The sequence below is a fragment of the Myotis daubentonii genome, chromosome 1 (genome assembly GCF_963259705.1).
Source record: "Myotis daubentonii chromosome 1, mMyoDau2.1, whole genome shotgun sequence".
Lineage (NCBI taxonomy): Eukaryota > Metazoa > Chordata > Mammalia > Chiroptera > Vespertilionidae > Myotis > Myotis daubentonii.
In genome coordinates, this window is record NC_081840.1 from 58905689 (window position 1) to 58933630 (window position 27942).

The window sequence follows — 27942 nt, forward strand, 5'->3', positions numbered from 1 at the left end:
ACAATTTGTATATTAGGCTTTTATAAATCGACTATCAAGTAATGTTCTAACTGAAGTAGGCTTTATTTTGTATCAGAAACTGCCATCAACATTGGCTATGCCTGCAACATGCTGACTGATGACATGAATGAAGTGTTCATTATAGCAGGGAACACCGCAATGGAAGTCAGAGAAGAACTCAGGTAAGTGTTAAAGGAAGAAGGAAAGAGTGGAAAAGAGAGAGAGGGAAAAGGGAAGATCAGGTAGTTGAAAAAGTGGAAAGACACTATAGTTACCTATGGTCTTCATTTAATATAGAGTTCTTTCTTCATGTTTCCTAAAATTCTATTCATTTTGGTCACAAACGAAGATAAGTTTGATATTAGTAGTGAGTTAATATCTTCAAGCCTCCAACATTTCCCAAGTATTTTTAATTTAATTTAACTTTTTTGTTAATCCTCATCCAAGGATTTTTTCCATTGATTTTTAGAGAGAGTGAAAGGGAAGCAGGGAGTGAGGGGGAGACACATAGAGAAACATCAATGTGAGAAAGACACATTGATTGGTTGCCTCCTGAAAGTTCCCTGACTGGAACTGGGGATCAAGCCTGCAAGTGAGGTATGTGCCCTTTACAGGAATTGAACCCACAACCCTCCAGGCCAATGCTCTATCCATTGAGCCAAACTGGACAGGGTTCCCAAGTATTTTTAGAAAATAACTTTCAATCATTTACATCAGTGGTTCCCAAACTTATTTGGCCTACCGCCCCCTTTCCAGAAAAAATATTACTCAGCGCCCCCTGGAAATTAATTGTTTTTACATTTTAATAGCAATTAAACAGAAAGATATATGTATTAATGTTTCTACCTTTTTCGTAAAATATAGTAAAGAAAGGTGTAAATTAGAAACATTGAAGTTTGAAATTATGAAACTCTTTATTGAACTCACAATAGAAAGGTAATACAAAAAAAGCTAAAACAAATGCACCTGTGGCCATCACTGCCCCCCTGGATCGCTGCAGCGCCCACCAGGGGGCGGTAGCGCCCACTTTGGGAATCACTGATTTACATTGTTAGCCTTTAAAAGTATGCATTGGCGATTAACCTGTCAACTCTACATGATAATGAGTGATCAGTGTTACTGCGGGCACTTGTTAAAATACCAATTCTCTAGCTTTAAAATTAAGATTATTAAGAATTTAGATGGGCATAGGACTTTGTATTTTAATAAGCACCTAAATGAAGCTTATGGTTAGATAAACTTGGAGATGGTGTGTAAAGTTGGATAGTCTTTCAAGAAAGTAGACATTTTGATATAGCTGCTATTGAAATAGCATACTGTGCACCTGTGTAACCACTACATGGTACCAGAAAATGTGTAAGTGATGAAATTGAAGGTAAGAGTGGACAAACATTAACTTTTGACAAATAATATTTCTTATTTGTCAATTTATTTTTTGTTACTTTATTTGAAGAACATTTTATAAGTCTTCATAATTATTTTCCTAGCACTTCAAAAATGCTGTCCTATAACAATTTTTATTTGTTGATGCTTATAGTAGCTTCTCTAAGTTCAACCCATTTTGGGTCTGACTAAATAGATTGTTGGCTTGGAGCAAACTGCTTGCTGCTTGTTGTACTCTAGAGGGCGGCCTAACCTTCCCTCCACGGGACAGTGGTGCACTATGGGTTTCCTTAAGGTGTCTCCTTCATTAAACTTTTGTTCCTGAACCTTAGAAAGAAACGAAGTCTCAACCATTAGCACCACTAACTAATATATCTCATGTAAATAAAATATCTCAACTTCTTCTACACTGCCTTTTCCCACCATAGGAAACTGCTATGTCATGCTTGTTGGAAGCTATGTCTTTGCCAAATAAAAATTGGGAAATCTAATTATTATTGATATAATTTTATTATTATTCTTTCTATAACTTTAATGATAGATCCCATAGAGTCTATTGAAGAAATATTGGTGATTTGCTTGATAATTAATAATTAAAAATTTTTTATTTGGGGGGATTTTATCTCTTGCTGAAGGAAAATAGATGTGAGCATATCCAGATTCTAATGAGCCTACTGCTAAATGCTTTGAGACTATGCCTGGGACACTATTGTTAGTGGTATTCATGTATTACCTCATTTCATTCTCAAAGCAACCCAATGGAGACATTATCATTATCCCTGTTTACAGATTAGGAGGCTGAGACACAGGGCAATATGCCCAAGGTTCCACAACTAGTCAGTGGTTCAGCAGGGATTTGAAGCTAGTGGCCCCAGATCCTATGCACCAAATTATTTGCTATGTTTCTCCCTAAAAACACCTTAGATGTATTCTTACTCCTTTAAAAAATTAATATAAAAAATGTAGTTGCTGAGGCACCTTATTGCTTCACTTGTGTTCAGACACTAGATGAGCAATTAGGTGAGAATAAATTTCAGGGAAAGACTGCAAATGTACTCGTAAGAGGAAGAGCACAAACTTCCTGTTCACTGGAGCCTAGTTAACATCTCCGCTCCATGCTCACCTGCTGGCTGAGTGACTTTGATACGCTGTTCAATCTCTCTTTGCTTGGTTTCTTCATTTGAAAAATAGGAAAATATACAACTATGTACCCTAATAGATTATTTTATTTTGAGGATTAAGTGAGTCAAGAATTTAAAACTTTATGGCCACTAATTAACATCCTTCTTGCCCTCCCCACTCTCTCCACTTCCTTCATTCCTCCTTCCCTCTTTCCTTCAGCCATTGTTCCTAATCTTTCCAGTGACAAGCACTGTTTTTCATTATTATTTTCCCAGTAGACTCTCTGGAGTCTATCATTAAAATTATATAAATAATAATAAAATTATGTCAGTAACAATTAATTAGATTTCCCAATTTTTATTTGGCAAAGACATAGGCAATCTCCAGTCATAACTTCTAACCAGCATGATATAGCAGTTTTCTAGACCAGGTTGATGTCATGGTAGACAAATATAACACAAAACTTAAAAAAATTAGAGATTCTATGCATTCTTATCATAGAGAAATCTATTATTTTTTATGAACCTTCCTAAGATAGTGAAAATGCTGATCTTTATCACAACTTTTATGGACCCTCTTTCTCCCTTGGTTACACTGGATAATGATACTGTGGATTGCTGAACTAGCACACATAAAGGCATAAAAACATGAAAGAAGTCATGTTATTTTTCAGGAGCAATATTCCAAGTTGTAGCTAGAATGTTTCACACCTAAGGGTGGAAACATCTTTTCAGAGATGGATTGATGATAGCTTGACTGATAAGCAAAAGTGATTAGACTTTATCCTGAAGGTATTATATACAGCACCTGAAAGTATTGGATAAATGTGAATGGTCTCTAAACAGAAGGGTGACAAACCTGATTTTGCATTTTAGAAATAACGTTCTAGTGACAGGATAGATTATGTTTGCTGGGAAAATGAACGATGCATCAAGAGGCTGTTGGAATACTCAAGCTGAGAGATGATGAGGGTTGAATTAAGGCAGAGAGGTTGTAACATGGGGAAAGTACTTTGGAGGTAGAATGAATAGGACTTAGAATTCAATTCCATGTGGAGGAGTAGAAGGATGCTCTGTCGTTTCTAGCTGTCTGACTTCTTAGTCCAGAATACATTCAGATGTGTAAGAACAGAAACTTACTAAATTTTCTAAAACTGAACTTGAATCTCTTTTCTCCTTGATGACAATACAATTAAACGGGGCACTTTTGGGTAACTTTAGGTCAAGTGTAGGACGCACAGTTGCCTTACCTGCCATTGACCTTAGAGACCCTGCTGGTATTTGGCATTTCTTTACTTCTGTGTCCCTGTTTGGTCTCTGGTCTCTTGAGGTTGCTGGCTGTCTCTCTTGGCTGACTTCCACACCCTCCTGCGAGTGGCTTCCTGACCTGTGTCCCAGAAGATTTGTGCTCTCACATGGCTGCCTCTGTTCCTGAAATCCCTTTACTATCCTCCACGTCACTGAATTTCAGTGACAACTATTCCGTCCTCAGATTCCCAAAAACTTATCTGAAGGTTCCATTACCCACATGGCTCCAACCACTAGTAGTGCAGGATGTGGGTCAGCACCCAGGTATCTTTTAGTGACTCATCAGCATCCAAGCTCCTCTTTAAATTGCTTTTCCTGTAGGCTGGATGGGAGATGGAAAAAAGAGGTCATTTCTTTCTAATCGCCAATAGTTTATGCCTAGGTTGCTTTAAGGATTAATCTCATGAGACTTAAAGAAACTTTTTTCTTCCCTCTTAAAAAGCCCAATTAGTAAAATTCCAGATTGATGGAATTCAGAATGACAATGCTACTGTAAGTATCAAGAGCCTATTTTGGTACTCAAAAAGCAAGATCTTTTTAAAAATATTTTAAAATCATTTTTAAAATTTTTCAATTACAGTTCACATACATTATTATATTTGTTTCAGATGTATCCCCAGTGATTAGACATTGTGTGACTTACTAAGTGATCATCCCAGTAAATCTCACACCCATCTGACACCATACATAATTATTAGAATATTATTGACTATATTCCCCATGCTGTTCTTTACATCCCCATGACTATTCTGAAACAACCAATTTGTACTTCTTAATCCCTTCACCTTTTCTACCTATCTCCACAAGCCTTCTCCCATCTGGCAGCCATCAAAATTTTCTCTATCTTTATGAGTCTGTTTTTGTTTGTTCATTTATTTTGATTTTTGGATTCCATTGTTAATAGATATGTATTTATTTCCATTTTATTTTTTACAGTTTTGATCTTTTTTTCTTCTTCTTAGAGAAGACTCTAATATTTCATGTAATTCTGGTTTGGTGGTGATAAACTCCTTTAGCAAAAAGCAAGATCTTGACTTTTTTGTTTTCTCTATATTTGGTTCTGTCAAATCTCCCCAAGGCAAGGTATGTTTCTGAGGAAACAAAGAGGGTCACCTATGGTAGTGGTGGTGCTTGCAGAAGGGGTGGGGAATCAAGGTTAATATCTCGAAATTTTATTCAGCTACATGTGGTTGACTAAGTAGATGACATAACTTGTTATGTGGAGAGATTGTGGAGAAATATGAATTCTTACATATTGTTGTTGGGAGTGTAAATTGGTAGAAACTTTCTAGAGGGAAAACTTGTAATATATTTCAAAATTACACATATGCACATTTTATTATTATTATTATTATTATTATTATTATTTTTAATCCTCGCCTAAGGACATATTTCCCATTAATCTTTAGAGAGAGAGTGGAAGGGAGGGAGGAGGTGGAGAGAGAAGCATTGATGTAAGAGAGATACAGTGAATGGCTGCCTCTCATACGGGCCCCAACTGGGGCTAGGGATCAACCCTGCAACCATGGTATGTGCCCTTGACTGGGAATTGAACCCGAGACCTTTGGTCCATGGCAGATGCTCTAACCACTGAGAAACTGTACCAGGGCTCACATATGCACATTTTTTACCCAAGGATTTCTATTTCTAGGAATTACCTTTAAGAAAATAAATGGACAAATATATGAGTACATATATAGAAATATTCATTGCTGCATCAGTTATGATAATGGGATATTAGAAATTGTTTACTGAAATCTAAAAAAAAAAGAAAAAAAAAAGAAATTGCTCAAATACCCAGCCACAGGGATTTTGTTAATTGCCTTGCTATATACCTACAATGGAATTCTATGTGGTCATTAAAAATGGTTATTTATTTGTTGACATTGGAAGATATCCATGACATAGTTAAATAAAAGATGAGATCACGCTGAAACCGGTTTGGCTCAGTGGATAGAGCATCGGCCTGCGGACTGAAAGGTCCCAGGTTCGATTCCGGTCAAGGGCATGTACCTGGGTTGCGGGCACATCCCCAGTGGGGGATGTGCAGGAGGCAGCTGGTCGATGTTTCTCTCTCATCGATGTTTCTAACTCTCTATCTCTCTCCCTTCCTCTCTGTAAAAAATCAATAAAAAAAATATATTTAAAAAAAAAAAAAGATGAGATCACGAAACATCATGCAGAGTATAATCCTTTTTTAAAATAAAAAGCATGTATGTTTATGTGTACAGGGGTGGGCAAAAGTAGGTTTACAGTTGGGAGTACATGAAAGTTTATTCTTGTACTAAAGGCCCGGTGTATGAAATTCGTGCATGGGGGCGGCAGGGGGTGAGGAGGATGTCCCTCAGCCTGGCCTGCACACTCTCCAATCCAGGGCCCTTAGACATCCCTCTCACAATCTAGGACTACTGGCTCCTAACTGCTCGCCTGCCTGCCTGCCTGCCTGCCTGATCACCCCTAACCACCTCTGCCTGCCTACCTGATTGCCCCTCACCACCTCTGCCTGCCAGCCTGATTGCCCCCTAACTGCTCCTCTGCTGGCCTGATCACCCTCTAACTGCTCCCTGCTGACCTGATCACACCCTAACTGCCCTCCCCTGCCGGCCTGATTGCCCCTAACTGCCTCTGCCTAGGCCCCTGCCACCATGGCTTTGTCCAGAAGGACATCTGGAAGATGTCTGGTCTAATTAGCATATTACCCTTTTATTAGTATAGATTATTATTCACTAAGTATTGTATTATTTTCCATATGAATAACTGTAAGCCTACTTTTACCCACCCCTGTATATGTATAAACACTATATATCTATATCCATATCTGTCCACCTACCTACCTATTAAGCTCTAGAGGACATATACAAAGTTGATAGTTCTCGGTGATGGATCATGTTTGCTTTCTTCTTTATGCCTCTTTGTATCATCTGAAGTTAAAATAGTATTCATACAATATTTTTACAATTAGGAAAAAAACAAAAAAATTTATCTCCATTTTTTATGAGAAAAAATATTTAGAGGGATAAAGGAAATAATTTCTATCTAGACTAATTATTTCAGGATCCTTGAGGCCATGTTGTTTAACTGACTGGCAAATAATGTTTATTTCAGCCCAAAGTTGGAGCTCACCCCATTTTTAGAGTCTAAGATAGAGAGGTAATGCATAGCAGAAAATTCTACATCCATTTATAATATTCATTTTCTTAATATTATGATTGGGGGGAAGAACATCTAAGAAAAATTATTGCTAAAGATGCTCTCTATAATTCCAATCTTGGTTACTTATATCAAAGCCCATAGTTTTGGGGATAAAATATTGAAATCATAAATTTACACCATTAACTTTTCTTGTTTTATGCTTTTGAGTTCAGTGGGAGTTCATGTAAAAACCAAACAAAAAAAGCATATCAAAAGAACAGGATCTAAGTGGTAGTAGCTATTCAGAAGAAATGACCTCAATGCTTATATTTAAACCTGTCAAATGTATTTAGATTATTTTATAAACATGGATATGTAATTTTCATGCATATCATGCATATGGCTTGTTTCAAATTTAGTGTCATGAAATCATTTTAGACACTTTGAGTCCTTTGTTAACTTTACTGTCATAGCTGCTTTAGTAGTGAGGGCATGCCCAGAAATCTGCAATTAAATTCTGCTATGGTTTCTCAGAAGATTACTGCACTGATTATATTGCACCAATATGTATGTCTTCTGCCCTAAAGAAAATAGACTAGAATGTAATTTTGCTTGGGCTGACAGGCAAACTCATTCCATGTTTTCATTTTTGTTGCATGTATCACATGCTTTATTGTTAGAACAATTCATGTCTTATAACTAATTAAACCATGAAGTAACTCTACTGCTTCTGAGAAGTATACCAGTGATATACTTTCCTCCTTAATAAAAAAAAAAATACAGCTACTTGGTGGAAAGTTATTTGTTTGAGCGAGCAGGATTCATAAATGCAAATAACTCCAGGGCCAGAAAGGTAACATTACCTGCATGATCTGGGCTATAAGACGTTAGGGAGGGGTGGGGGCCTTTGGAAAGGCGAACATCATCTTGTCCATAAACTCATACAGATTTTTTAAAAACACTATGCAGGCCAAACAAAATGCATCTTGCTCCTAATTCCCAAATGCTAGTCACCCAAGCTAACTGTATTTAGTCAGTTAAATTTCTATCATAAATGGTAAAACTTCAGAGAAATAAGTAATTTTGGAGATCTTCCAGTACATACTTGTATAGCTGCCCAGGTTTTCATAGCTGTTTTCATCTAGTCTGATTAGCTGGTACCATCCCCCCAGTTTCTAATAAAGAAACCAGTTTCTAAACGGGTTCAGGGCCTTAATGTCTTCTGGTCACACAGATAGTAAGGGATGGAACTAAGGCTTGAAAGAAAAATTTCGTGTACTTTCTCCCTTCCTGTTGGCAGGGTAGTCCGTGGATTGCTCCTCCGTCACTGTGTCTTGGCCCAACGTAGAAACAGCCTGCAGCCTGTGGCAGACTCTATAGTAAACTTATTTGGCATGGCAAATCAAGAGCTAGGAATTTGAAGACCTGGGTTGTAGCCTGAGATTGAAATTGACTAATCAAGTGGCTGGATGTCAGAGGCAAACCTCAGGCCTGAACCTGTAACAAAACAAAAAAATGGAAGTTTGGTTGCTTGGTGTAACAAAAGCCAAATTCCCGAGGCAGGTGCTGGTGCAAAAGGAAAGCTATTTATTTCAGGAGCCACAGGACCTGGGAGAGGGGCGGACTCTCCTCTCAAAGACCCAATCTCTTTTTCTGCTGAAGACCAAGGATCTTATAGGTATAGGGAGGGGAGGGATTTTTTCTATCCAATTACCTTGCTAGATTTTGGTAGCCTTGGGGCCCTATCCACTCATATGTCTAGTTTTTGGCGCATTCAGTGTAACAACCTTCCCCTCTATCATCTTGGCCAATGGGGGAGACTTCCCGGCACTCCAACTGACTGTGGAAAGTAACAAACCCAGGTCGTCAGGTTCCAAGCCCAATGCTCTTCTATCAAGGTCAAGATTGTCTTCTTTTAAGCATGAAATCATGATATCAATCCATTTCCTAAAAGGTCCTTTTAATGTTTGAATATAGAGTGTCTTAAGAGGACTGACAGATGGACTCTTCCCTACCATCTCTTTTCTTTATAGGTTGCATACCAGCCGACATGGGCCTCACGGGGCTTTGCTGTGTTTGTAGTGGCATGGGGCTGCGAATGCTGCGGTTGCTTCAATCATTAATGCATTTCTGCATGCCAACATTGTAATAGACTGCCCTTCATTACGAAGCTCAGAAAAAGGCATTCTTTTGTTTTAGCATGTGTTATTTGTATTCTGTGGTTAAGCATTGTGTGTTATGCCTGCAAAAAATATAGTGCATATTCTTTGAAGGGAGTTATGTGTAGCTTTTGCTCTTCTAATAAATTGTTTTTGCAAGACCCAGCTGGTATTTGAAGAGATGTTCCAGGAAGAAAAAGAAATGACAGCTATAGACCATGGGCAAAAGTCTGAGAATGCGCAAGCCCGATCTGGTGAGGAGGGTTGTCCTGTATGGAGGGAGTGCAGAGGGAATGGGAACAGCTAGGAAAACTGTCCTTTGTCTGCCTGGAAAAGGTTCTTGTGAGACGTTAGGAAGACAATTTAGGGGGAAAAATACTAAGTAAATAAAATTTCAGCCAATACTTTTATGAACTTCACCCTTCTTTGGAATGTTTTCATTCTCCTGAGGGAACACAGAGATTGAGTCATTTATACAGCGAGTGAGAACTTTACGAAAAAGGAAACCTCAGGAGATGTTTGCCCTTTGGTGCTTTTTCGGACCCAATTTATGAGCTCTGCAACATTGTCAGGAAAATGATCATTTCTGAGGAACTCGTCTCTTTTGCTTTCTTCATTAGACGGGACTATAAATTTCCATGACTGTGAGGAGGATTCCCTGACATGGTTATCTGATGCGAAAGTCTGTTCCTCCCACTTAAAACCATAACTTTTCATGACTGCTCTCCCTCCCCTCCTCACCTTAACTCCTTAAATTTCACACATAGCACTCTGACATTATAAACCTTTTATTTTGATTCTGCAAACTGATTGCTAAATGCATGATATCATCCTTGGACCTAGGGCCATGTAACCTCTGGGTTGCTTGGGTTCCTAAATACAGGCTGTGATTTGGGTCCTGGACAGCAGAAGGAGATGTTGAGCCAGAAGATAAGGGTTTTTTTGTTTTGTTTTGTTTTTTGTTTTTTAACTTAGCATGTGAATAATTAGTGTTACATTTTCAAATAGAAAGTTGCGGACTACAGTGATAGTTTTTGTACAGTGAACATACTCTTCTTTCAGGGGAGTCACCGCTGAAAACCATTTTATTAAACTTCTTCTGTGTAGGATGAACCTTTGGGGAACCACTTCATTTTGCTCTAAGCCAAAACATCCATTTTCTGGCCAGTCTCTCACTCCCCATTTTCTCATGGGCACTCATTTTGTATATGCAAGCTGTGGCCTGAAGTGTTGGTGGCTGGTTTTGACACTCATCTTCAGGGAGGGTCTGCTGAGTAGCTCCCTGTTGTGGTGAAAAGTTCAGTAGTCATGTCAGCATGCCCTGTGTTATTTCAAAACCTGTCATTCATGGGTCTTCAGAGAAGAAATTTCCCTTTGTCTAAAAAGCATCATCTTTCCATATTCAAGAAAAAAGGAAAAGGCCACTTCTAAGGCTATTGAGTCTCCATACAGTCTTCCTCTTAAACAGCAGAGATGGATGAGATGTGGACAGGATTATTCTACTGCTGATCAGGGCTAGGGCATTGAAGAGAGTTTCCATTTGGAATGGCCCTCTACCCTTTGGTGTCTATAGTGTCTTTCTCAGAAGATTTAGTCTATTGTTTGAGCTGATGAGTACAATTTTCACTTATAATAATCCATTAAAATATAATGACTATGCCAATTCAATGAATGCTGTCATTTGTATTATTGTCAAATATATTGTCCTTAGAAGCCTGCTGTTTTAAGATGGATTGTATTACATTGTTCTACAAATTGATTAATTTATTTACTACATAGATACCCTGGAATCCCTAAAAGATATCATGAATTTTCTTTAGTCTTTCCCTTTCGTTATTTAACAATATCTCATGCCAGATCAGTGGTTCTTAAGTCCTTGAAATGCAGACAACCTTATATACCAAATTTATTATGAGCCCTAGTTAAGGCCAGATCAAGATGGTGATTTAGCTTTTAAGTAATTTAGAATGTTCAAGATGATTCTTTTTTATTTCATTATGTTTTCCTTCCTACTTTCTGGAATTCGGAAATTTGCTATGGTATCCCTATTACAAAGAATTATCAAGCTTGCTGTAACTGAATCTTGTGTCACAGTCTGTCTGAATAGCAGCAAAATGAATTTCCCTCTAGGCCAATCTCTTGCTAGAGTTAAAAGGTATGCTCTGTATACTTTGTTATAATTTTTTCTCCCCGCTACTCCCCCTTGCCTTTAAGGAAAGCAAAGGAAAATTTGTTTGGACAAAACAAAAGTTCTTCCAATGGCCATATAGTTTTCAAAAAAAAGCAGCAGCTGGAGTTGGACTCAATTGTAGAAGAAACCGTAACAGGAGATTACGCCTTAATCATAAATGGCCACAGTTTGGTGAGTTCACTTAAGACTTTTGTTCTTTCTTTTTCTTCACCTCAATAATCTTCTCTTTTGTGTTGTCATAATTTCTTTTGTGTTTTCCAAACAAATGACACTAATGGAAACAAGCGTACACTTGATTTCCTGTTTGTGAGGTAAAAGGAAATTTTAATATACATTTTATGCATTATTGCTTGAATTACCACAGTGAAGGGAGGATCCAAAGAAATACCAAATTCACAGAATATCAATCTTGTCTATGTGACTGTAGAGCATTTAGCAGTATTGTTTAAGTGCTTTCTGAGGGAGAATGTAACCGTTCGCTGTTATTTAATTAAAGTAATGCAACTGGATGAATGTATTGCAATTATTGCTCTTGCTAATGCTTGTGATTTGCAGAGTACAACCCGACCTTCATATAATTACCACTCCAAATTATTGCCATTAAGATACCTCTGGTGGCTTTTCTAAATAGCAGCACTTTACAGCAATGCCAAACAATTTACTTTGATTAGGAAATCTGGTTCTTGTCGTAATAGAATAAACTTGCATTGTACTTTTAATGTAGTTCAGGTTCCAAATCTTGAACAAATATCAAAACGCTCTTCTGAGTTTCTAATTTAAAAAACAAAAGCTGTGATTGCACTCCAGCGAAGTTACCATTTCTATGCAAAATGAACCAATCTCACATTTTTCTTCCGCTTTGATGCTTTGATGACCCCTTATCTCTTTCGAACTTTGGAAAATAAGTGTATCTTCTTGTAGACATTTTCTTAGAGGACAAAAAAAGTTGGATCTGTATTTCCCCCCTGTGATCAGCTGTCTGTTAGCTCTGAGGGCTCAGCATTATCCAGCTGGATTCCAGACATAATGATGTGTTGCCTTCTACACCATGGAAAGTTACAGAGCTCAGCTGCAGGCCAAGCTCCGTTGAAAGTTTGTCCAGATGACACGGACTTCTCCTTTGCACAAATGAATAGCAACTGAAAATTATAAACCTGTCATCTTGGAGTTGGTAGCCTCCAAGCTGAATGGACCACAATATGGAAAGGGTCCCTAATGAGCTGCATTTTGACTTTCCCTCAGGCTCAAAGAAGCCACTGTGTGGTGGGTTAGAGTACTCAGGTGATAACATATGCTATTCTCTTTCTGTCTCTAACTAAGCGGAAAAAGCTAAGACAGATCCTCTTCAAGAACCCCTTCAGCTTCAATGTCTGAAGCTTGTGAAACCATGAAATGTCATTTTTCATTTAAGGAGAACAGACCCTGTATCTGATAGTATGGTCAAAGCTTACAAAAACAAACACATTATAATTCCAGTTTGCTGAAATCTTGATGCTTTTCCAGGATGTAACTGGACCTATCTTTCTTAGAGTTGGGGAGTCTAGGTTTTCATTTGTTGATAATAAAGAAAAAAAGAGAGAGAAAGGGGGACCATTCTGGGCAAGACAGCCAGTTACATACTTTCTTTTTCAGAAAGGGCATTTATATTTGAGAGTGCTAGCTCACAATTTCCCGTAGGAGTTATAGACCTTGACATGAGAATTATCTATTTCAGTACCTGTTTTTATAGCCATTTCCCCTTCTTTCTAGTCATTCCAGTCACATTTACTAAGCATGCCTAAGTCACAGTCCTAAAGCCCAAAGGTAAGGATATAAATAGAATGTGGACCTTGCTTTAAGGATTGCCATCTGGTGGAACAACTAATCTCACAGTAATATGGCAAATACTATAAAGAGGAACAAACAGTGTTTTGAGAGCATAGAGACAGGCACATTTAGTTCTTTGTGGGAAAATCAGGGAAGACTCCCTGGAGGAAGTGATATTTCCAGGTAGAGGAGACAGCAGTGCAAATATAAGGAAGAACCTGTAAAATTATGGAAATAAGCAACTTGACATGATGGCAGTAAAGAGCAAACATAAAGCTAGTGGTAGAAGACAGAACTCAAAAGGAATATAGGGGCCAGTTGTGAGGGGCTATGAATAGCTTGTTAAAGATTCATTCAAAGATATGATGACTTAAAGTTTAGGTGGATTACTGTTTCATCTTATTGTGTTTATTACAGCAAGATGTGTACAGCAAGATGTTTTCTAGAAAAAAATTACACAGTTAATTGCAAAGGATTAAACTCTCTTTTTCAGTTATTTCTTGGCATATCTTAAGGCTGTTATGTATTTGGAGAAGAGTGAGGGTGGAAATGGTTGAGGAACTCTATCTGAGACACCACCTGTTTTTTGCACACCACCCTTTTGTGCAGGCCTCTCTTGATTTCATCACTATGTCCTTCAGTCTGATCTCCAGATTATCTACTTTTCATTAATCCATGCATTAACAGACACCACAACAAACACTAAATATACTAAACAGCAATGCAAAGGAAACAAAAATTCCATCATGAGAACAAAGCACCATTTTGTAATTATTATTTTTTTAATCTTCACCTGAGAATATTTTTTCATTTTTTTTAGAGAGAGCAGAAGGGGAGAGAGAGAAACTTTGATTGGCTGCCTTCTGCCCACACCCTGGGCCAGGGATCCAACCTGCAACCCAGGTACATGCCCTTGACCAGGAATTAAACCCATGACCCTTTGGTCCATGGGCCAACCCTCTACCTATTGAGCAAAGCAGGCCAGGGCAGAAATCAGCACTTTGTAGTTCATTCTAAATTTGGTGAGATGGTGACTAGGTTCTGTCTTTGGATTTTCCTTATTTTTGGAGATTCTGGAACTTCTCTGGCATTTAATTGTGTCTCTCTCCTGTTCAACATGATAATGTGTCAAAGAGGACATGCAGGGGTACTGTGTCTTTTAATTCTTAAATTTCTTGGCCTTTAACACTTATTTCTTTATTGGCTGTTGTTACTTAACATAAATTTAACTGTTTAGAAAATGAATCAGGTGAAAAAGAAATCTACTTCCCAAGTGATGCCTTTGATTTATTGCTTCTTGTTCTACTCTGTATTTTTTTTTAAATCATAGGCTCATGCCCTAGAAAGTGATGTCAAGAATGACCTCCTAGAACTTGCCTGCATGTGTAAGACTGTGGTGTGCTGCCGAGTCACGCCACTCCAGAAGGCCCAAGTAGTAGAGCTGGTGAAGAAACACAGAAATGCTGTCACGTTGGCCATAGGCGATGGAGCCAATGATGTCAGCATGATCAAAAGTAAGAGAACATTTGCTCAGTGGGGCATGCTGCATACCTGAAGTCCTCAGGTTCAGCGTTGGGTAATATGTGATGGAGATTCCAGTACAACTTCATTTTTCTCAGTGGTTCTAAAATGACTACTCTGGGTCCAGCGAGTCCACCATTATTAGCATTCATTAAAAAAAAAAAACCCACCTCCTTGTCTGTAATTAAGCCATTTGTGTATTTTTAGGCTAGAAAAGGACATTGGTACAGAGGAATGAAAACTGGTGCCACAGTCCCAGCGCTTGGGTTGAGTCCCAGCTTTGCCACGTACACATTGTAAAACCTTGTGCAAGTTATTGAACTTTTCTGTGCCAATCTCCTCTTTTGTAAAACTAGGATAAACATCCATCCTGAGTGGCTCATGAGATAATGCATGTGAAAATTATGACTGCCATAGCTGTAAGGTTCCTGTACATAAATAATACCATAAAAGAGCCATGACAAGTTCCCCGAAGCGACGGCATCTTTGTGTGGAGAATGGCAGTGTTCTTTTTTCTTTGCAGGCGCTCACATTGGCATTGGAATCAGCGGCCAGGAGGGACTGCAGGCAGTCCTAGCCAGCGACTACTCCTTCGCACAGTTTCGATACCTCCAAAGGCTCCTCCTTGTTCACGGAAGGTGGTCCTATTTCCGAATGTGCAAATTCTTATGCTACTTCTTCTATAAGAATTTTGCATTCACACTTGTGCATTTCTGGTTTGGTTTCTTCTGTGGCTTCTCAGCCCAGGTAAAAAAAAAAAAGACTTTTTTTCCTCCTTTATAAGATCCCCTGGATTATAATTTACTATGCTTCATGGCTTTTTACTAATAAATAGTGACACTGTGGTAATTATGTAATTGATAGTTGACTTGAACTTAAACCCAAGAAGAATATATATTTAGCTGGGATTTTTATTTATTTTTTTCTTATTTACATAGCAACCAATGAGTACTCATTTCTTTAAATTTTTGTATGATGACAGGTAAGCTCGATATAAAGTTTGAATTCAGAAGTCTGAGAAGCAATAACAAGAAATGTTGAGGTATCTTTTGGGAAATGGTCACTCCCCCAACAGCCTGAATGTAAATATTTTAAATCAGGGAGAAGTAATTGATGCCCTGACATCAAGGATGCTTTGACAGCAGTTCATTGGCTAAAAAATTGCTGTATAGAGTATGTTGGTCATAACAAAGAAAAATTAGCAAATATATAAATTGGGATTCTATTTTTATATCTACTCATCTTCATTTTAAAGGCTATTGCTTAACTCCATATCTTGGATATTAGTAAAGTTTGATCCTGAGTGTCAATTGTGAAAAGTAAGACCTATAGTATTTAAATGTATTTATGAATTAAAAACTACATTATTATTTTAAACAACAACAAAAGAACAAGATTGTCCTTGAAAATGAACTGGTAGTCATAACTTTCAGAGATTTCTTCAATTATTCTTCCTTCCTCTTGGGTTTAATCACTGGTTTCAATGATATGCATGAAGCTGATATTTTCAATCATTTTATTTTAGAAAAATTGAGTATGAATTAAATCTTGGCATTTTATGTTATCTTAAATGGGCCAACGGAGATTAGCAAATTCTTTTTGCAATGAAAATAGATGTCATACATCTTTTTCTTTTTCTGAGAAGTTGAGATTTCTTAAAGTGAGTCACACCTATACACATTCCTAATTTTCTCTTTTAAGGATAACATTCTCAGAACTAAAAGAAGTTTCTATTGATTATTTTTGATAATCTGTAGGCAGTTGAAGTAAAGCAAAGTCTTGATTTTATCTCTACTTTGAGAAGACATTGGGATAGGGATATTTACCTGCTTACAATTCCACCTTTGTCCAACAAAGACAGGTGTGGGAGTGTGAACTATGCCTTCCTAGGTGGGTGATTAAAAAGCAAGGCTGTTTGCTAAGCAGTATTTCTGAGAGATCCAGTTTTCATACTGCAAAGTTTTGACACTTTAGAAAAATTACAAAATTATGAAAGGATGTCCTAATCCTCACATAGACCTCTGTGGACACAGACAAGTTAATGATTTGGGTGTACACATACACCAAGCTTGGATAGGTAGGTTTACTGCCAAAGTTGTGCTCATTAAATCTTCGAAGTCGAAATTTATGTTCCATGACTTGTAACCCCTACGTTTAGGTGATTTTCTGCTCTGCTTTTAAGATCTGATAAAATTGGTCAGAGTCAGATGTTAAGCAATTATTCTTTTGAAGTCTCTCGCCAATGTTCACATTTAAAAAGAGAAAAGCAAGGAAAACAATAAGACATGTTTAAACCAAAGTCATGGTTAAACCCATTTGTCTACAAAGACATGGTTAAACCCAGTTGTAAGACAGACCACCTGTCTACAATGAAGTTTCTCAAGTGTTTCAGTTGTAGATGGGCAGAGCCCCTAGCCAGGATCCCACTGCTGCAAGTAAGAATGGGATGCACCAAGAGTGAGATCTGAGTGTTGGTTGCTGTAAGCCCCACCCCCCTTTTCATCTCTGAGCCTCTGCAGATTTCCCCAGTGATTCCCACTGGGCAAGATTGGATTAGGCCACCCAGGAAGCGTCCTGTAGTGCTGGGAGAGCTAGGTGTCCACCTGGGCCTCTCTTTTTTCCACTGGAGAAACAATAGGCCCTGAGGGACCCTCTTGGTACAGTGCTGTGCTACCTGGGTGAGGGCCAATGCAGTCAGAGTGTAGCCCCTCTTCTTCCTTTGGATGTGGTCCTTCTCTGTCTCTGTGGTCCTGGGTGATGCTTCAGCCTCATCCCCCTGCTCTGGGATTTTCACAGCGGTGTCTTCTCTGTGGATAGTTGCCATTGGTCTTCTTGTGGGGGGGACTGATATTGGGAATGATCTATGTTGCCATCTTGATGGCATTATTCCTGAAGCCATTTTTTCCCAGAGACAATTTATAAGGCTTTTGCTGTTGGTATCTTAATGGGGATATGGCCTGCCTGGGATCTCTTTCTCTATTGCAGTATTTTTTGAATTTGGATTTCAAATCCAGTGAATATCGTTTGTTGTTGAAATTTTTAGGAGAAATTTTTTTTTGTCTCTCCCTTTAGCTGGTACCAAGGTTGATGCAAGCACGTTTTCTATAGTGCCTCTCTGCATGAAGATTTGTTTCTCCTTTATTCTCCCTTTGCTGCTTTTGCCTTATTAGATTCCATATGGTCTAATCTTGGCATCAGTAATGGTCTTTCTTACAATATATAGTGTCTTAGAGCGATAAAACTTGGTATTATTACTCAGACTCTCTTGGCACAGAGCCCTGTTTTTCTTCCCCCAAGTAACATGCATAATGTCCTATAGAACAGGACCCACTTTGGGAAATTCTGGAACACATGTCCCTATGGCCACAGTTTCAAAATCTGACATAGCCCTGCTGTTTATCTTAGTACCAATATTTTGGAAGCAGTAAGGTGTATGAAGGACAAAATGATGCTAAGATTTCTTATCTCCAAAGAAACAAGCTATTTCTTTTTCTCCCTTTCAGAAACTTCCATTTTATTTTTTTTCCAAGAAAAAAAAGAGACTTTAAGTATAATAATATTACCCAAACTGTACCAACATAGTATAATATCACAAAAGTTGTAGGAAATATTAAAAATCTGCAAATTACTTCTATTTATAGAATTACTTCTATTATATTTTACAATATTTTTTCTCTGGCTCTATATTTTTTTTATCTGATTATGTTGTTCATTATATTCAATAAATGAGTGAGATCATGTGATATTTACCTTTCTCCAACTGGCTTATTTTGCTTAGCATCATGCTCTTCAGGTCCATCAATGCTGTTGCAAATGGTGAGAGTTCCTTTTATACAGCAGCGTAGTATTGCATTGTGTAGCTGTATCACAGTTTTTTAATCCACTCATCTACTGATGGGCATTTAAGCTGTTTCCAAGTCTTAGCTATTGTAAATTGTGCTGCTATGAACATAGCAGTGCATATATCCTTCCTGATTGGTGTTTCTGATTTCTTGGGATATATTCCTAGACATGGAATTACTGGGTCAAACGGAAGTTCCATTTTTAATTTTTTGAGGAAACTCCATACTGTTCTCCACAGTGGCTGCACCAGTCTGCATTCCCACCAGCAGTGCAGGGGGGTTCCTTTTTCTTCACATCCTCGCCAGCACTTGTGTTTGTTGATTTGTTGATGGTAGCCGTTCTGACAGGTGTGAGATGATACCTCATTGTCATTTTTTCATCTCTTAGCTGATTAGTGACTTTGAGCATGTTTTCATATGTCTCTGGGCCTTCTATATGTCCTATTTTGAAAAGTGTCTATTTAGGTCCTTTGCCCATTTTTTGGATTGGATTGTTCATCTTGCTTTTGTTAAGTTGCATAAGTTCCCTATAAACGTTAGAGATTAAACCCTTATCAGTGATAACATTGGCAAATATGTTCTCCCATGCAGTGGGCTTTCTTGTTGTTTTGTTGATGGTTTCTTTTGGTGTGCAGAAACTTTTTATTTTGATGTAGTCCCATTTGTTTATTTTCCCTTAGTTTCCATTACTCTAGACCAGTGGTTTTCAACCTTCCTAATGCCGCGACCCTTTAATACAGTTCCTCATGTTGTGGTGACCCCCAATTTCATTGTTACAAATTGAATATAATTAAAGCATAGTGATTAATCACAAAACAATATGTAATTATATATGTGTTTTCCGATAGTCTTAGGCGACCCCTGTGAAAGGGTCATTCAATCCCCAAAGGAGTCGCGACCCACAGGTTGAGAACCGCTGCTCTAGGAGCTGAATCAGTAAAGATATTGCTATGACATGTGTCTGATATTTTGCTGCCTATGGATTCTTCTAAGATTTTTAAGGTTTCCCGTCTTACATTTAAGTCCTTTAGCTATTTTGAGTTTGTTTTTGTGTATGGTATAAGTTGGTGATCTAGTTTCATTTTTTTGCATGTTTCTGTCCAATTTTCCCACCACCATTTATTGAAGAGACTGTCTTGACTTCATTGTATGCTCTTGCCTACTTTGTCAAATATTAATTTGAGCATAATGGCTTGAGTCAATTTCTAGTTCTCTGTTCTGTTCCATTGGTCTATATGTCTGATCTTGTGCCAATATCAGGCAGTTTTGAGAACTGTGCCATCGTAAGATAACTTGATATCTTATTAATTTCTAAAATTCCATTTAACATCAACTCATTCAGAAACACCTTTTAAAAAACTGCATGGTATCTAAGGGGGGGGGTCTTACTCAACAGTGCTTTGTACAGCAAGCAGTGTCTTCTAGAACAGGAGTTATTCCATTATAAAGGTGGAAACACTGGTGTTTCCCATTCCCCCCCTCCCCCCCGCCCCCCCGCCCGCCACACACACAGGTGGTCTGGTGAATTAGTGAGAATGAGAGAATGAGAACCGGCTGTGAGGGCAACTCTGAGGTGGAACTGGGATCATTGTCTCTTTTCTATTTCCTGTTTTTCACTAGCAGTTTCTGATTAGCAACGGGGTTTAACTGAAAAATCTATTGGCATTTTTTCTTAGCCCTGTTTTTCTAAGGACAATATGCTGTAAATGAAGCAAGTGAAAAACACACATATTTGGGAAAGACACTGGTCTGCAGGGAACAAGAATTTTTGACTAGGGGACATTTCTGTAGTCATACTTCCCCTCCCACCCAGCATTGAGATCATTTGGTTGGCTTTGGCCTCTAAAGTCATGTGTTGGGTGACAAGGCTTTCTTACCCTCTAAAGCCCATTAGATAGCCACTTCCAGTCTGTTAATGAAAGTTGGCTGTCAGGCCTCTCTACCCGCTGCCGTCCCTCCCCCAAATTTCTTCAATAGAATTAAAGGCTCCATGTTGAGATGGAGCCAGTAGTCACAAAATTCTAGGGCCTGGCAGATTTCAGAAACAGCAGGTGTGTGTCTAGAGCAGTGGTTCTCAACCTTCCTAATGCCATGACCCTTTAATACAGTTCCTCGTGTTGTGGTGACCCCCAACCATAAAATTATTTTCATTGCTACTTCATAACTGTAATTTTGCTACTGTTATGAGTCATAATGTAAATATCTGATATGCAGGATGTATTTTCATTGTTACAAATTGAACATAATTAAAGCATAGTGATTAATCACAAAAACAATATGTAAGTATATACGTGTTTTCCGATGGTCTTAGGCGATCCCTGTGAAAGGGTCGTTCGACCCGCAAAGGGGTAGTGACCCACAGGTTGAGAACCGCTGGTCTAGAGGCTCTTCCTTGTAGGCCTGATCATCAGTCACTTACCTGTCCTATCTTGACAGGAGTGAGACTCACACACGCATTTTCCAACACCAAACATACAGTCTTTGAATTCTCGTTCATTTAACAAGAATAAACTGAGTGCCGGTTTAGGCCAAGTGCTCTGCTGATCTCAAGGGACACCAGAATGAACCAGAGGGATATAAGTTTCTGTCCTCAGGGAACTTACATTCTGCAAATATTATTATTTTCATAAATGTGAGACTGATGTTAAATAACTCCATAGTTAACTTTCTCTTATTTTTCCACCAAGAGTTTTTTGTTTTGTTTTTTAATTTAATTTGTCATGGATGTGCCATGTCTTGGGGCCAACTCTGTCCAATTTCAGCATGATTCATAAGCACCTAAATATTTCTTCCCTGCACCTCTTAACAGATCGCTTTGAAGTAGTCTACTCTGCAGCTGAAAACATCTGACCAAATGTAAACAGATTGTGCTTTCTTACATACGATGTTGACTTTTTAAAACACCAGTTTAATTACTTAATGAAGTGACATGTGCTTTTTCTTACTATGTTGGTCTGTCTCTTGGAGCCTGCTAAATTTTATCCAGGCTCTTATTCTCTGATGCTGTCCTTGGTAGATTCCAGCCAATGCCCCATCCTGGTAGGTGGGCTGGGGCAGATGTGCAAGCTGATCTCACTGTGGCGTGCGAGGCTCCAAAGGGCCAGTGGGTGGTTTCATTCACTGCCTGTGGGATGATGGCACTGAGGACATGTCAGACGAAGGATGATGTGATGCAGGCTGGGCTGTGCTTGCTTCCCGGACTTTCCTCTGATTAACTTCAGTACCTCGCCTCTGTTGAGATTGCTCTGGGACACAGGGGGAAAGAATCTGCCTGGGAAGAACCACACTCCTTTTGCTTGCTTTCCTGAGAGAAACAGCTGGGACACAGAACAAAAAATGTATGTTTTGTTGAAATCTAGAATCTTTGCTTTGGCAGGGAGTGTCGGGGATAATGAGTTTAGCCCTTCATTTTAGAGAGGACGAACCCAAGTCACCCAAGAACCAAGAATTAGGGACAGGCAAAGCTAGGACTGGAAGCCATGTCTTCTGACTCTCCCTGCAGTGCTCCATTGCCTCTCTCCCTAAGTGGCCACTCCAGTTGTCACAGACTTGAAAAGAAGAATGGCTATATCTTTTTCTTTTTTAAAAAATATACTTTTATTGATTTGAAAGAGAGAGAGAGAGGAAGGGGATGGAGAGAAACATTGATGGGAGAGAACTATCAATCAGCTGCCCCCTGCATGCCCCTACTGGGGAGGCCGCAACCCGGGTCTGTGCCCTGAGCAGGAATCAAACCAGTGACCTCTCAGTGCATGGGACGACACGCAGCCAACTGAGCCACACTGGACAGGGCTTTTGTTTTTTAAAAGTATACCAGTTGTTGTTGTTGTTAAAATGGATTTTGGAGAGAGGAAGGGAGAGAGAGAAATAGAGAGAGAGAGAGCGAGAGAGAGCAAGAGAAGTGAGAGATAAACATTGATCAGTTGCCTCCCGTACATGCCTGACCAGGGATTGAACCCACAACCTAGGTATGTGCCCTGGCCCAGGAATTGAACCTGCTGCCTTTTGGTGTACAGGGACAATGTTGCAACCAACCAAGCCACACTGGCCAGGGTTCTTCTTCTGTTTTTAAACTATCTTCTCCCAACCTAACCAGGGAAATGTTTGCTTTATTTCGAATCTGAAGGAGAAACGACCAGAAGCATTCAGTACAATATGACTATTGGGAAAAATGAACTCCCTTACTGAGAGAAAGCTATGTCTTGGTGGGTGTCTCCCAAACCTTAGGCCCTTAGAAAGGCCAGGCCTGTCTCTAGGCAAACTGCCTCCCGGAGTCATCTGGAAGCTTGGGCCAGCAAGCACTCCAAACAAACTGCTGCTGAGAGGCAATTTAAATATAATCTGTCCTGATGAGATTTCCAACCAGAGGGGTCTGGAAAAAGGTCAAACAGGTCTCTAAGCTGAATCATGGAACCTTTGTAAGGATATGTCTCATCCTAAACTGTTATCAAAGCTCACATGCTTTTCATGGAGTCCACTGCGGGTTTGCGTGCACCATTTATGCATGTAACTTATTTTAAAAGTGCTCTATGCCCTCAGGTTTTTAATAAAGATGAGCTGTCTCCCACCAGGTATAGAGCCAAAAAAATAAAAGACATTGGTTAAGGCCCTATTTAGGAAATTCACATTTGAAACTATGCAACTACTGGCACTGTGTACTTGTGAGATGATATTATCTGATGACAATTTATCATTGTCAGTGAGATACAGAGCTGTGTATGTATTTTTTTTAATTCTGTGGTGATATGGAAACAATTATGTTGTCAAGGCCAGAAAAACTTTAGTTCTGACAAACAATATAAGAAAACTTACAATGAAAAGTTTGGAAAGTGATGTGAAAGAGTGTGACTAATCTCAAGGCTTTGATGACTTCATGGATTTGGTTACCTGTGAGCCCATCTGAACCTGGCATAGCGGTCCCCCCACCCCCCGCCCCCCTCACCCCCTTCGCCTTCCAGATGTGCTCTGTGGAAAACCCAGGCAGGGGCGGGTGCTCGGTCTCGGGCCATTCCTCCTGGATCCTGCTCGTGGGTTTCTGCTAATTACACAAATCAGGAACAGATGTGCTGAGGCCAAGCACCTCATATTTATTCCAAAATGTGTTTTCTTTAAATGACAAATGTTTTTTCAGGCCAAAAAGAAAAAAATATTATTATATAGTTTTCTCCTGCAACACACAGCAAAACGGGGATGCATGTCTTCAAAGAGGCCGTTCATCCCGTTGTTTGAACAAGGAGCTAAGCCAGTGGTCTCAGAGTGGAAAGCCCTTTGTAACCGTGTAAGAGCCTTATTAAGGTTTATTTAAATGTGGTATTCTATAAATCATAGAGTTTTTGTTTCCCAAGTGTTTAGAGTGTGATTTGTAGTTGGAGTATTTTTACTCTATAAAATGGTTGATAAGGTTGATAAATTGCTCCCCCAAAGAAAAGAGCCAGGAGGAGTTTTCCTTAAGTAGGAAAACAGTGAAGTTGGAAAAATGGAGAACTCTCTCTCCCTTTTTTTCTGCTCTCTGAGGAGACATTTATATGGTTCCAAACAGACTAATAGCATCTCACGGGAGCATGGATTTTCTCTTAGTCAGAATATTGTAGATGGGGAACTGACAATTTGGAAGTTGAGGTGATATGACTAGCCCTAGGATCCATTTTTAAAACTATTTATATTTAGCCCAGCTGGTGTGGCTCAGTGGCTGAGTGTCAACCTATGAACCAGGAAGTCATGGTTCAATTCCCAGTAAGGGCACATGCCCAGGTTGTAGGCTTGATCCCCAATAGGAGGTGTGCAAGAGGCAGCCGATCAATGATTCTCTCTCATCATTGATGTTTCTATCTCTCTCCCTCTCCCTTCTTCTCTCTGAAATAAATTAAAAACATATTAAAGTATTTATATTAAAATATGTTTATATGATAACAAATATTATATGAACAGAAACTCTGTTTATATAAACAATCTGAGTTACCCAAAATTAGAGTGTCAGCACCACAAGACTGGTCTAGTCTCAGGCCAGAATTCTTCACACACCAGAGGCTCCAGAAGAATCATTCCTTCTCTCTCTTCCCCCCTGCCCATGTGTTTGGGACATCTGGTCAACTCACATGTGTGCACACATGAGTGTGGTTGGAGATAGGTGGGTAGTGGAGGTGGTAGAGGGCTTGGGAATACCTGGAAGGGGAGAAACAGGGATGGGATCCACATGGGTCATGATCTGGGCTAGTGTGGCTCTCTCAGCTGTTCCTAGTTCCCAGAGGGGGGGGGGCATAATTAAAATTTTTCTGAGGGTATCTAAAGACCTTCAGGATAGCTCTTTGAATAGGTGGAGATCTCTTGCAAGGGGAAGAAGAAACCTTTGTAAAAGAAATACTGCTTGTGACTTTAATTTTTGTGGGAGCCCCTGAACTCAATTGTGCTAATTCAGAAAAGGCATTTGTTAAAAGGTGAATGACTCAGATGAACAGTTTGAGTAGAGTGAACAGTGATTGATATAATTAAGTATTTATGAGGAAAAAGCTTAATTATATCTAGGCATTCAGTTTTCTTTAAACTTTGTTCCAATTTTCTATTGATTTCATTAATACAGTAGTTTATTATAAAATCTTTGGTTAGTTATAGCAGTAAATAATTGTATTTTCATAAAAAAAAGTATGATTAGTGAAAAAATAAACCTTTTCACTGACCCATCATTTGAAGCTTGGATTGTTCTGTCCCATCTTCCTTCCTTCTTTCCTCCCTCCCTCCCTCCCTCCCTCCCTCCCTCCCTCCCTCCCTCCCTCCCTCCCTCCCTCCCTTCTTTCCCTTCCATAATAAAGGTATGCTCTTATTGAGCACTATCTGTTTGTCAGGTGCTGCTGTACTGGCATTTACTTATTTCATTGAATACTCACTACCTCCCTTGAATACCCATTTTATAGTCAAGAAACCTAAGACTCAGAGAGATTATCTTAAGAATACCTGATTCTGCTTCTGATTTCAATGCCCTAACCTTGAAGACAAAGCTTCCTTTCACTGAGTAATTACCACATGCCAGGCACCGAGTTAGGTTCTTGGGTTGGCACAGGTGTGTAAGCCGTATAACCTGCTCACCAGGAGCTCAGAGTCTAGTGGAGGTGGTGCTGGGAACTGGCACATAAATAACTGAAGTTGACAGTTATGAAGCAGTGAGGTGTGGAGTGTCAAGGGACTATTAAGAAGTGTCTGGATCCCAACTCTGGAGGGTGGAAGGGGGCAGGGTTCAGAAACGCTTCCTGGAAGACCTGTCCATGTGCTGACCCTTCAAGGATCAATCATAGTGAAGAAGGTGAGGAGTAAGAGGATGGGCATCCCAGCAAAGGGGACAACAGGAGGAAAGTTATAGAAGTAAAGAATGACCTTGGCAGGGACACAAGCTATTTGGTATGGTTAAATCGGTGGGATTTGGGGATTAATTTGATGTGGAGTATTGCAGAGAGAAATACCAGATTTCTGACTTGGGTCCTTGGATGGATTCTCATATCTGCTTCTTCATTCAATTGATTGTAAATGACTTTATTCAAGAAAAAGATAGAAAAGGGCAAATAAAATTAACTTCTTAGTATCTGTGAAAATAGTTTTGACCTTGTGGGTACCCTAGAAGTTCTCTAGACCATGCTTTGAAAATCTTTGTGATCAATGCATTGATCAAGTCCCAACCTTGATGGGACTCAGTTTTCCCATCTGTAATTTGGGGGCTGTTTGTAGTAATGGCCTCATAAGCTTGTAAGGATTTCATGAATCAATATATGTAAAACCCTTGAACTAGTGCCTGCTACATAGTAGGGGCTCAGTAAATATCATTTCTTGTTGTGATTCTGAGTGACAGTAAAATTCTTACAAGAAATTGCAAAAACTCATTTAAGCTTGATTCTCATGATTTTCCCTTCTTGTCCTCTCCTGTTCCAACTGTAAAATTAGGCTTCGAATTGAAGTTCCAACTTAAAAATGCTGCTGTGAAATAATTGTACGTTTTAATGCTAGTCAGTTTGTGACAATGGTGGTACTTTATATCAGACCATCAGCTACTGACAGTTTAGCATGTCATAATTTCCCAGATTCTTTCTTTCTTCCTAATACCAGGAATCATCCCTTCCTTGTGAGTGGAAGTTGAATGGTAGATGAGGTAAAGGAAGAATAAGTGATTTGACCAGCACCAGGTTCTGCCTGGGGCCACAAGATTTCAGTTTGGCTGCTTCCTCCTTTTACATTTTCCAAACTGTAATCATGAAATGAATTGATATGTTTGAAGAATGGAAGTCAGAGGCCACCACAAATAGTGGGGGATTTGTGCCAGCAATTTCTCTCCCTCTCTTTGATGAAGGCATAGGGATGAGTAAAATAATCAAAATTAACCTTGGCTTCCCAGTGAAATTACCTGAGAAAAAAATATTTTAAATCTTCACCTGAGGATATATTTTTTAAATTGATTTTAGAGAAAAAGGAAGGGGGAGAGAGAGAAACATCAATCAGTTGCCTCCTACATGGAATTGAACCTGTAACCTAGGTATGTGTTAATTGGTGATGAAATCTGCAACCTTTTGGTTCACAAGACAATGCTCCAACCAAGGGAGACACCTAGCAAGGGCCTCCTCAAAAAATTTTAAAACTACCGTTAACTGGATCATCCTACCCCTAAAGATACTGATTTAATTGGCCCGGGGTGTGGAATTTTAAAATCTTCCCAGTGTCCAAGTTTTGCCAGGCTATAACTAAAAAAGGCCACATGTTTCCTTTCTAAATTGTAAAGTATAAACAACCTACAAAAAAGTACCTAACACATAAATGTCAGTTTAACATATTGCAAAACAAACACCCATGTAACTATGATCCAGTGAAAGGAACAGAATGTTGCCAAACTCCCAGAAGCTTCCCATACCTTTACTCAGCCATACCCTTTGTACAACTCTTCAGAGGTAACCATTACCCTGGCATTTTATAATCACATTGTTGCTTTGTCTTTTAATTTTACCATGAGTATGAAGAAAAGATTGGCACATTTTTTGAACTTTATTGAAATGGTATCATACTTTTTTTCTGGCTTCTTTTGTTCAGCATTTGATTCATTCCTGTTTATGAATATAGCTGTAGTTCTTGCTTTTCATTATTCTGTAATACTAGAGACCCAATGCAGGAAGATTCATGCAAGAATGGGCCTTCCTTCCCCTGGCTGCCAGTACCGCCTTCACTCCAGCTGGAACTGCCTTTCCACCTTCACTCCAGCCTGGAGCTGCCTTTCTTTCTTTGTTCAGGCCCAGAGCCACCTTTCGGCCTTCCTATGCTGCCCAGAGGCCTGGAGTGGCTGGGGCACCGTGGAATGCCTGTGTCGTCGCTATGGTGACGACGCAAGTGTCTCACCCTGCCCCCAGCTGCTTGCAAATTAACCCACCATCTTTATTGGGTTAATTTGCATACTCACTGCTGATTGGCTGGTGGGTGTCGTGAAGGTACAGTCAATTTGCATCTTTCTCTTT

General features: G+C 39.2%; 1 protein-coding gene across 8 annotated transcripts in view; it reads left to right on the forward strand.

Annotated features, from left to right (window-relative positions):
* ATP8B4 (ATPase phospholipid transporting 8B4 (putative)) overlaps window positions 1–27942 on the forward strand; it is a 213537-nt gene that overhangs the window by 163135 nt on the left and 22460 nt on the right. For all 8 annotated transcript variants that reach the window (XM_059701901.1, XM_059701877.1, XM_059701884.1 and 5 more), the window contains 4 exons: window positions 77–182; window positions 11318–11465; window positions 14431–14614; window positions 15145–15368. In XM_059701901.1, the coding sequence (XP_059557884.1) occupies window positions 77–182; window positions 11318–11465; window positions 14431–14614; window positions 15145–15368 (662 nt within the window). The remainder of the gene's footprint in view (window positions 1–76; window positions 183–11317; window positions 11466–14430; window positions 14615–15144; window positions 15369–27942) is intronic.